Genomic DNA, 11,652 nt, shown 5'->3' with positions numbered 1-11,652 from the left:
TGGTACTTTATATTTATTATTTAGTCAGTGAATAATGAAAATTAAACTTATCGATGGTTTCGTTCTGCCAACGCGCTTGAAAATTAGAACGCTGGGTGTAATTTTAAAAAACCTGCCAACCTAATGTGTTATCGACTACATTATTATAAATTTAAAATGTAAAGTTGAATAAAATATCATATATATTTTTAACATTTTTGTAATAGTTGCTCTTTAAGAATTTTAAATTTATATACTGTTTATATTCATCGATGCATCGATAGTGTCACCGATGCTTCTCGAATGTTTATCCACCTCTAGTTCCAGCTCTACCATTCACTACAGCAATAGCCGACAGAGGTGTGTGTTTACGTAGTAATTTTACGTATCTAAGGTTACAAAAGATAATTAAATTATCACAGTGTCTCAACCAGGACGTGTGTTGTCATAAACATTTTAATTAGTAAGGCGCAGTGAGTAATATATTTATGAACTCGTCCGCGTCGCAATTCGATTACTCAATTTTTTGTTACTTGTCAAAGAAGCGCCATGTTGTCGGCGAAACTCAGACCGCATTTTTTCACATGTATCGATCTGCAACGCTAAGTGAATTAATTTGCAAGCATGCATATTGCAACATTCATAAAAGACTACGTGTGATAAGCGAGTTGTTGTGCAACTTTATTATAGCGAATCGCAGTAGTAATATGCAAACGCTTCAGAACAAAATTACTTGCTTCAAGTAGGACGCTGATGACGTAATTTTGTGAATACGCGACGAGTAAAGCCCAACAACGGCATTGCCAACATCAACAACATTTTTTTAATCAGTTAGAATTCAAAAAGCGCTGAGAGCACAATTTTAGTTGTTGGCTCGACTCGGATATGCTTTCGTTGGTCGGTTGCTGCTTGCTGCTCTGCGTAAATTCAATGGAATCAACATTAGAATTAAAGCAATAATTTTTCTGGTGCTTATCAAGAGCACACAATTACTGATAAGACACCGTCACAGGCGGCTGAAGTTAAAAAAAAAATAAATTTAATCAGTGTACTCAGATAAGAGCTTGAAGGTTTCAACAGGTACGATTTGTCAGTGCGTGAGTTGTTGCAATTCAAGGGCTTAACGTAAGACCAAGTGCCATTAATTGGGAGCTGTTGGATTTTGCTAACAAAACATTATTGAACATCTCATAGATTGGTAAAATGCTCCAAGCGACACGTACTGCTGTCGTCGTCGTCTTACAAAAATACAATTTGTAACATTCGATTCCAAAAATTTAACTGACTGACGTACTTTACGTACGTATAATTCCGACACAGCGCCAATGCTCGTCCGTCTCATTCAAATTACTCAATTAAACGACAATTGCGCACAATTGACAGCGGCGACAGCGAACACAAGCGAAGCTCCTCCCCACAACACAACATTTCAGTGGCATGCGTCATATGCTAAGTGCAGCTTGTAATAATGGCCAACAAATTCATACCTGCTTAAATCATTCGCAAACAACAATTAGTAATTGCGCTATTGTAATGGCCTAATGAACTCTTTCCTTGTAATTTACTTATGCTAATATGCTATCTCTATATAACTAGCTTCAGCATACACCAACAACAGGTCTGTGTGCGCATTTAAAAACTTAACGAACCCATTTCACTTGCGTCACACCTGGCAACACTATTCAAAAGCCAGGTTGGCAACGCTGACACGTATTTACTCATTTTTCTTCTTTTTCTTTTTTGTTACCTACTCCTACTCTTTGTTCGGTGTCTCTTTCTCTCATCTGCTGTAGCGGCATGAGCGCTGCCGCCTGTATAAGTATGTGTGTGTGTCTACCTACACATGCATATATACACGAAGAGGCGTTTACACAGATACAGCGCGTTTGCTTACTGTGTGCAACACATTTGCCGTCACTTTTAGTCGTTCGCCGTTCGTTCGTTGGTAGTCGTCGTTGTCGTTTCGAGTGAATCGAATGTAAGGTAACCAATTTGCATTAGTAATATGGGGCGAAATATATGTACATACTACTACATATGTACATACATAACCATATAAAAAAATTGTAAAACCTTAAGTGACTAAAATGCGACAAATGCACGTGTGTATAATTAATTTATGCAACAACACAAATTGGACATTTTCAATTTTAATGGAATGAACGAAAAAACTAAAGAAAAACATGTGCAAAAGCCGCATGCATGAAAATTTTTCTACATGCTTCCATGGGAGCGATCGATAAAAATACTACGCAAAAAGACGAAAAATGTTGAGAACTGTGAATTTGTGCAAAAAATACATACATACGAACAGTGTATAAGTATTGGTCAATTTTGTATATGTGTGTGTGTGCGAGATTCGTTAGCAGCTTCGTATTTTCAGTGCTTTTCGTTCGTTCGCTTGATTGCGCTGACGGCCGTGGCAACAACTGACTTGGCTAATGCGAAGGCGAATTTGTAGTGCTTTAAGTGTGTGTTCTGCTGCTTGCTGGTCGCTAGGCGTTTGGTTCGTCGTCGTCGTCGTTGTCGTCAATAGCTAAAACACATATGAACTAATAAAGTGTATGAATGTAAAGTACATTTGTATGTGTGCTAAATGTATTACGCACTTGTACATTGAGATAGCAGTGATATATCCTCTAGCACACACACACTACACACACACAATTTTCCTATGGATCTGATAATTTGTATATTATTGCTGGCGAAAATTAAGTACTCGCATACATCATACATCACGTACTTGGTTTTATTGGATTTGCTGTGTCACAATTCACCACACAGAGATATACATTCATCCATTGGAAAAATATATGTAACAATATATACCAATGTATGTATGTATGTATATCCGAATAGATGTATGAGCATGCACACACGTACATGTACATATGTATGTAAACGACACACGCGGTTACGTGTTCTTTTATGCCGCACTGCTCTTACTCACTTGACTCTATCTCGCTGTTGCCTCTGGTGTGAGTTCGTTCTCTTGTGTCGCCAGCTCTCCATCTTTCTCGCTCTCCCCCTTCTCACTCTATCGCTCTCTCTATCGTCTGTCGGGATTATTTTTATACATTTTGTTGCGCGCTTAACCAGCCCCCCTTGCAACCCCCTCAACTAGCCGACACACACTTGTTTCTTGCGTGCCATAAAGTACATCTTTAAGTACATAGAAGTATGCAATTTGATTTCTTCTTTAATTTGTTTTTACATCAACATACATTTGATGTAAAAATGTCCTTTGGGTCGCATTTGTCAAATCATTGTGTATTGGAATTTTGTTCTTATCTGCGTTTCTCTATAGTCGTTTTTTTTTCGTTCGTTCGGTCCTACTGCGCATGTAGCCGCAGCGTCGAGCGAATACCGCTGTCGCGACGACCTCATGGGGCCGGTGTGGTGAGTTAGCTGTTTGCCGCCCGGTGTGGTGTATTCTCCACACACACACACACACACATGCACACACTCATACTTATTGCTTACTAGCGCCGTTTCGCCAGTAGTCAAAGTTGCCGTCATCGCAGAATTCTACAAACGGTTTCGAATTTTATTTGCCGTTATCTTCCATCTGTGTACCACTGACCGACGGCAATGACATTTCGCCAACAATTAGCGTTTCTTCATGGTAGTTGTAACACACTTGTCTAAACACAGATGCATATGTATGTGTGTCCGTGTGATATGTGCATGTCGTCTCTGTAGTTTTACATCGAAAATAGTTTTATATTCATACAGTCGCCTCTTGCAGCAACTCGCGCTACATCCTCATTGTGTGCGGCATGTCCAACAACACAAATAAATGACGCAGTCCATGACGCATAGATTTCGCTTCATTGCCGCTCTTTCAAATGTAGGAGGGAGTGGCTGGCTGGCTCCCAGTCAGTCTCAATTTGGGCTATTTAATCGTTTCTCACTCCCCTATACACATGTAAATCTCTTGCTTTACATACATATAAATGAATGTTTTTCAGAAATGGGACAAAAAAAAAATCACATACAATACTTGGCCCGTTCCGCTCTGTTAAGTTCATTCTATTAACTGTACGGTAAACACGTCAATTGACCTAAAAACGAGCAACGCCAAAAAATCGCCATTATCTGATATATAGTACATATATGTATATACGATATATAGTTAGTTGTCTGTATTGTATGTTTGTATGTACAGACTTGTCTGCTGCCAAAGGGTCAATGTTTTCAAGACTTTGACGGTCGATTGTTGTGAGATTGTTTTAATACACAATCTCAACGTACATACATAGATAACAAGAAGAGGATGAGCGATAATCGATTTGATTTATTCTGATTGTTTTTTACCAAGTTATTGTTTACAGCACTTACCACGATAGCACTCAACTCTTGTGCTGCATTGGGGTCATTGTGCATTTATCTATTGACATCTGTACACAATACATTGTAAATTCATCTATGTACATGCAAACGTATGAATGTGCGTACATACTTGGTTCGTTGCTCATAGACCAAGCACTCACACGCACAAACACAGACATACACACACACTATCACACTAGCATAGATACAAGCCCACAGATTTCTCTCTTTATTTCGTTTTAAATTTTTATTCATAGTTTATTTTTAACTTTTTTTCTCTGTATGTATGCGTTTATTGTCGTTGTTGTTGTTGTTGCTGTTGCTTTTGCCGCTGCTGTTGGTTTTATTTTATTTTTTCATTCCATTCGCTTGCTATGTCTGCCTGTATTTTAGTCTTCTTCTTCCAAATGAACATTCCGGTGCACATTCATTTCGTATCAATGTGCATCTTGAAGTTTGAGGAGTGTGGTGCACCGGGAGAGGGAGAGGGAGGGGAAAAGATCAGATCCGATGTCTTTCCTAATGCGACGGCACGTGTAATGGAATTGGCAAACAATTTAAAAGCTACAACAATGCAAACACACATACTACCATACCATACTCCTCACACCCACACACACACACATACGGTAGTCACGTTCACCTGTGTATTATGTAGCTGTCAAAAGCACATTAGACTAAAAGCTATCGCGCGGCGCAAGCAAAATGTCCTCTTGAGTAATGACAGTGAAAGCTCCTCTGGGGGTTAATAATTTTGTCGTTTGTTGGATTATGTGTCCGTCCCCCAAGGAGGATAATGGAAAATGTATCAATCAGCCACACTGGTTAGTTGGTGTGTTCTTATTTATAAATAATAATCAATCAATATTTATGTAATACACCCGTCGCCAGTGGCAGATACAGGTGGCAGATAGAGAAATACAGAGAGAGAGAGATACATGTGTCTGTGTGGCAAGTGGGGCATTCATTGAGCATTCATCGGCTAGGTAAATGGCAACAGGTTACCCTTTGTATCATAATATATGTATGTATGTATGTAAGTATCTCTGCTATCAATATGTGAATGGACACAATACGATTGCGGATACAATATTTATTTATGTGACTCACAGCTGTTTTGTTTTGGGAAGAGGCACAACTGTTTATTGACATTCAAACTGTTTATAAATAAAACATTGATTAAATCTTGGAATTGCGAGTTTAAGTTACGTGATTTTACGTTATTTCCACTTCATTTAATTCGAGTATGAATATGTTTAGTACTTGCGTTGAAATCGAGTGCATCACACTCATGTGACATCCCGTTGATGGCGATGATGATGAGGATGAGTCATGGACCTTCAATGGATGCTAATTGCCACACAAAGATTCAAAGTTTAATATGTGTTGATACATACATATAGACGAATTTAGATCCTTCAAATGTGTGTACGCATGTACAACACATGTTGATGATGAGCACAACTTGTTAAGACATATTCTTTCCTCTTTCTTTTTTTTTTTTTTTGTGTCTGATATGTATATGATGGGGAGTGGTGGGGGGCAACAGCAGCAGCAGTAGCAGCAGCAGCATATCTGAAATAAGTATCAGCAAAAGCTTGCAACGCGCAGCTGCTATCCATCCACACCGCCTCTGACTTCCTTTCCTTTCCATTCCCTTGCCGCACCACGACGCGTCGTTGCCTCAGCAGCAGCAGCAGCGGCAGCTCATCGTCGAGTCGATTCCGAGGCAGCCTTTCAGCCACAGCCAAAGCCAAGTTCTCTTTTAGTCGAGTTTCGGGCCTGGTTGAAAGCGCAACACTCAAGCGGCAAACACATTTCATTTTTCGGGTTTCCGCCTTTCCACAGCATTGTGTGTGAGTGTGTGTGTTTGCTGTGTGTGTGTTTGATTGTGTTGGTGAAACGTGTTACACTAAAACTAAAACTTGGCAAGAGAATCTCGCAAATGAATTAATCTTCGAATAATTGAGAGTGGGCTGTGAATGGTTTGTTCCTCTCTCTCTCACAGTGCGAAAGATGTTTCTGGAATATAGGAGAATATTATATATTATGAGCACAAACTATTAATAATCGTCGCCGCATTGCGAATATGTGTGTTTGAACTTGCGGCTAATAAATTATATAGTTAGCGTGGGAAATTCCATTATACACACACTGAGCGCGACAGAGAGTGACAATCAATTATATTTGAATTAATCGAATTTGTGTGTTTGTTGTTGTTGTATTTAATTTTTGCAGATAACCAGTCACATACTGTGCGCGACGCTTTGAGCTGTGGATTCCTCTTACTTTAATTAATTTTTCTGCTGTCTATCTGTAACTGCAACAGAGAATCGTGCGTGTGTGCAACTAAAACACAAACACGAAACACAGACACATTTACAAATTATTCTTAGTTTGGTCAAGTAACTAAAACAACAACAAACAGCAACATGTCGACAGTCGATAAGGAAGAATTGGTCCAGAAGGCAAAATTGGCCGAGCAGTCAGAGCGGTAAATATAATATATATAAATTATTATATATATGTATTTGTAAATATATTTGAATAAATCACTTTCGTATTTATAGTTACGATGACATGGCCCAGGCCATGAAATCAGTCACAGAGACGGGCGTCGAGCTGTCAAATGAAGAAAGAAATCTGCTCTCCGTTGCCTACAAAAATGTGGTTGGAGCGCGCAGGTAAGAGTCGCTAAATACATATAATATATATGTTCGTTTGTTCGTTGGTTCGTGTAGATAACAAATTGATGTTAACAAACACAACCACACCTAAATGAAATTAATTAACAACCCAAAACCAAATCAAATTCAACCAACCAACCAACCAACAGGTCATCGTGGCGCGTCATTTCCTCCATCGAGCAGAAAACCGAAGCATCCGCCAGAAAACAACAGCTCGCCCGCGAGTACAGAGAGCGTGTGGAGAAGGAGCTTAGAGAAATTTGCTATGAAGTTCTGGTACGTATTATATAGGCAGACACCCATATAAAATAGTACAACACAATTGTTATTACACACACATACCGACCGTATATGTATATATATAGCTACTCTATTACCACCTATCTATCTATCTGTCTATCTATCTATCGTATCTGCTGTCTCATGTCGCATGCCCATGACCATGAACATGAACATGGTTAGCGCAGCGCTGTCTAATAAGCAAATTATGATGGGTTCCCTCCTGACTGACTGACTGACTGACTACCCAACTGTGGCAGCTGTTCGCTACTGCGCAAGTCCTGTTTCGTATTGCGTTGTGGTGTGTGGAGCACAAAAGCAAGCATCCTGTTTTATGTACAAATATAAATGGTATCATATACAGCTGTGTTTAAACCAATTACCTTGCCACACTTGAGCGCTAGTTTGAAGTTACAATCCTCTGCCGCCTCATCAGCATCATCATCATCCCAAAAAGCTATCGATGTGTCCAATACTTTTCTTTGCTCCTCTCTTTATGCGATGTGTGTGCAGCCAATTCTATTAGAATCAATAAATCTATTTTTAAATAGAAATTTTCCAGACATGTTGCTGCTGCTGTATGCCTGCGGCGTTGCACGTCCTATACAGTAAGACACACCCCACAAACACACACAAACATACACATACTTGTATGCTCGTGTAGCAAGATATATTATGTATGTATATGTGTTACCAAATCGCAGATAGCAACAGCCAACAAAGGGCCAACACACGGATTGATTAATGTCAATTTAATTACAGTTTTTCTTTTGTTTTTCTTCAGTGTTTCTTTTTTTTTTTTTTTGCCAAAGCGGTCACAGCAATTTATATATTTTCCAAAGCGGGGACACAGACTGTGGGCAGTGGGCAGAAGAGTGTTGACCTATAAAGTGAAATACGTTTTAGATACAACATTTCAGAGCCACAAAGTTTAAAAATAAATCAAAGTACATTGTACACTGTGTGTATATGTATGTATGTGTGTTTGTGTTGGGTTTATGCCCCCACAACCACCTCCCTCCCCCCATATCATCCATCCGTCCGGTCCGCTCAGGTTTGTTGGGGGCTGTCGTTAGCTTTCGTTTTCTTTGGGGACAGAAAATCGATAAGACTTTGAAGTGTTGCAGTCAACTGTAAAATTGGCATACATACAGACAGGCCCGGACAGCTCGCTCGCTTTATTTTTATAGCTGTATCGACTTCGAGTAATGTAAAGTATGGCATCAAATGGGATTAATAGCAGCTTATTGTCCGCGCCAGCAATTAGGAATGTTTATTTATATGTTTACGCATTGTGTTTATGTGTGTGTGTGTGTTAGGCTGAGGTACAATAAGCTACAATGTTGTTACAGCTGCATTTGCGAAACTCAATTATAAATGTGTGCTTACATTAATATGCTCTCTCTCTTCCTTGTTTGCTTCTTCTTACAGGGACTTCTGGACAAATATCTTATTCCAAAAGCCAGCAATCCAGAAAGCAAGGTTTTCTATCTGAAGATGAAGGGAGATTATTACAGGTATTTAGCTGAGGTCGCCACAGGAGACGCACGCAACAGTAAGTATCGTCGATGCCACCGACGATTATTATTCTTCACATATAATATTCTTATTCTCTAAGTACATGAACAAATTGTAAACTTTTATTATTATTAATAAAAAAAAAAAAACGCAGCCGTTGTTGACGATTCCCAAACCGCTTACCAGGATGCATTTGACATTAGCAAGGGTAAAATGCAGCCAACACATCCCATCCGCTTGGGTCTTGCACTTAACTTCTCAGTCTTCTATTATGAGATTTTGAATTCTCCAGACAAGGCTTGCCAATTGGCTAAACAGGTTAATACCCCAATTCATTTTTGGCAAAATGTCTGGCAAGCAAAATGTGCGACTAAAGAAAAGAAGGAAATCATTTCAATTCATTTTATCTATCATAAACGTATTTAAGCATCGAGTTTTTTTTATATATTATTCCATGAACTAATTGTAAACTATGGTTGTTTATTTTCTTTTTGTTTCATTATATTTTGGTACCATTATTAACGTACATAATTTAAGACGTCGTTGAGGACTCGAAAAAAGCTTATCAAGAGGCATTCGATATTGCAAAAACTAAAATGCAGCCTACACACCCAATCAGATTAGGTCTTGCACTCAACTTTTCCGTCTTCTATTACGAAATTATCAATTCACCAGCGAGGGCTTGTCATTTAGCTAAACAGGTTCAGTCATTTTTTTTGTTTCGTTTTCTACAGTCTTTTTTCTTACACATTTATGTTTGTTGATAATAATTTAACTATTGTTGTTGTCGTTGTTGTTGTTGTTGTTACGTTGACTAACATCCTCAACTTTGCTTTTAAACAAACACAATACACAAAACATTGTTTACTCACAGTCTCTCTCTCTGAGCAACATACAATGAACCGTATGCACTATAAACATATACAACACACACATGTGCAGCTCTCTGTTTTAATTCGCATGTTGGCCAAAATGCACTGACCTGGCTTAAGTCTCTGCTGTGTGTTTGTGCCCGCTAACACTCCACAATGCGGTCCGTACCTTGCTGGTGAAGTTTAATGATTGTAAGAGAAAGTGCATTAACCAAAAGGTTACAAAAGTATATAGTTTGAGTTTGCAGATAAAATATGTATTTATATTTTTAATTTGTATTATTTTTTTTGCTTTTCAATTTTCAATGCTTAATGAAAACAACACAACACTAGGTACTATACAAATATATCTCTAATACTAAATCAGTTGTAAATGTTCCTCTAATTGAATTGAAATGCTTTCGTTATGCACTCGATGAAGTACTTGAACTTGAACTTGCATTTACCTTGCCGGCATTTTTGCATTGTTGAATTATGATCTTATTTTTTTTTCCTTTGAAGCATTACTAATCGAATTATTATTATATTGAACACAGGCGTTCGATGACGCGATAGCCGAGCTGGACACACTCAATGAGGATTCATACAAAGACTCAACACTCATCATGCAACTGTTGAGAGATAACCTGACTCTTTGGACCTCAGATACCCAGGGTGATGGTGATGAGCCACAGGAGGGCGGTGACAACTAACCAAACAACTAAAATGTTTCCTTTTTGACTATGCAAATATTATTCAGTAATACAAAACAAAACAAACAAACAAAAACAAAACAAAACAAAAGCAAGAAATATAAAAACAATTCTTTGAAGTCGAAGGTAATACAAGGCAGCAGAGCAGCAGTAATGTAATAATAAAAGCAACATCAAAACCAACATCCAAAACATCAGCAGCGACACAAATGAATAATAAGAAAAAAAAAAACACAAAAAACAGCCGAGAATACTGATTAAGTTTGTAAATGAGTGATGATAGTTGTTTGAAATGAATTTGTGGACTATTGTCATGATTATACAAAGTTGAGGAAAATGAATCTGATTAGACAGTATATAAGAATATGCGTTTGTGCATATTGCAATTGAAGAAAAGGCAGAGAAAAACCAAAAAAAAAGAAGAAAAACAAAAACAAACATTTTCTAATGAAATCAATATGTGTATTCGAGCAAATAATGTATAAAGAACAACTTACAGAAAAAGCCAATTAAAGTCTACAAATGAAAACAGAAATCAGAACGTCTTAATTTGCTTCACATGCCGTTCAAGTTGTCTTTGTTACTAATAAATGCTCTCGCAAAATATTCATTATATACGAATTATACGCGAATTGATCGAAAAACAAACAAACAATCAATCAACGTAAAATATCAGCTACACAAAGAACAGCATTAAGATGAAATGGCTAAGAATAGTAACAAGTGCATTGTGTAATGGCTAAGATGTGAATTTTGTTTTGTTTAGTTATTTACATATCCGCTGTTTACGCCAACTGCGTACCCTATACACTATGCCTAAAAGTAATATTATTTATTATAATTATGTTTTAATAAATAATTACATTTTGTTTTATATTAACATACAACAGAACACAAGACACAGTCAACAACAAAATATGTCTTTTATTTTTTGTTTAATGCGCTGCGTCGCTTTCCTTAAAAAAAAATCAAATAATTAAATCAACAAAGGCTAAATTGGTTTAAACAAATATGTAATTACAAATAATGCCTCTATATATTTTTCGTCGTCAAAGAAGAACAATCTGTCCCAAAAGGGGCAGAACCCAAGCGAACCAAAAGAAACAAATTATGTATTATTTGTAATTCTTTCTTTTCTAAAATACAACAAATAAAAAACAAAACAACAGAAACCCTAACTTTTATTTTCTCCCAATTTTCATTCGAATTTCTTATGATTTTTTAGTCTCGGTTTGGCATTGTTTGGACGAAAGAATTGTTAAAAACGCCAGGAAATGATTAAACCAAAGTAAT

The 11,652-nt window shown here is 37.6% G+C and overlaps 1 protein-coding gene across 4 annotated transcripts; it reads left to right on the top strand.

Moving 5' to 3' along the window:
* The first annotated feature begins 216 nt into the window (after nt 1–216).
* LOC133842496 (14-3-3 protein zeta) lies at nt 217–10,602 on the top strand. 4 transcript variants are annotated; one of them, XM_062275600.1, is made up of 7 exons: nt 217–339; nt 6,550–6,805; nt 6,882–6,995; nt 7,148–7,274; nt 8,709–8,832; nt 8,950–9,113; nt 10,204–10,602. In XM_062275600.1, exons 2-7 carry the CDS (start codon nt 6,744–6,746, stop codon nt 10,357–10,359), a joined length of 747 nt encoding a protein of 248 aa, XP_062131584.1. In that variant the 5' UTR covers nt 217–339; nt 6,550–6,743; the 3' UTR covers nt 10,360–10,602. The 4 variants fall into 4 exon arrangements, with proteins under 4 accessions (XP_062131584.1, XP_062131583.1, XP_062131582.1 ...); XM_062275599.1 differs by lacking the exons at nt 217–339; nt 8,950–9,113 and adding exons at nt 1,825–1,962; nt 9,333–9,496; XM_062275598.1 differs by lacking the exon at nt 217–339 and adding an exon at nt 1,830–1,962.
* Nucleotides 10,603–11,652: the final 1,050 nt, after the last annotated feature.

Source organism: Drosophila sulfurigaster, chromosome 3 (genome assembly GCF_023558435.1).
Source record: "Drosophila sulfurigaster albostrigata strain 15112-1811.04 chromosome 3, ASM2355843v2, whole genome shotgun sequence".
Lineage (NCBI taxonomy): Eukaryota > Metazoa > Arthropoda > Insecta > Diptera > Drosophilidae > Drosophila > Drosophila sulfurigaster.
This window is presented reverse-complemented; position numbering and strand designations above follow the sequence as displayed.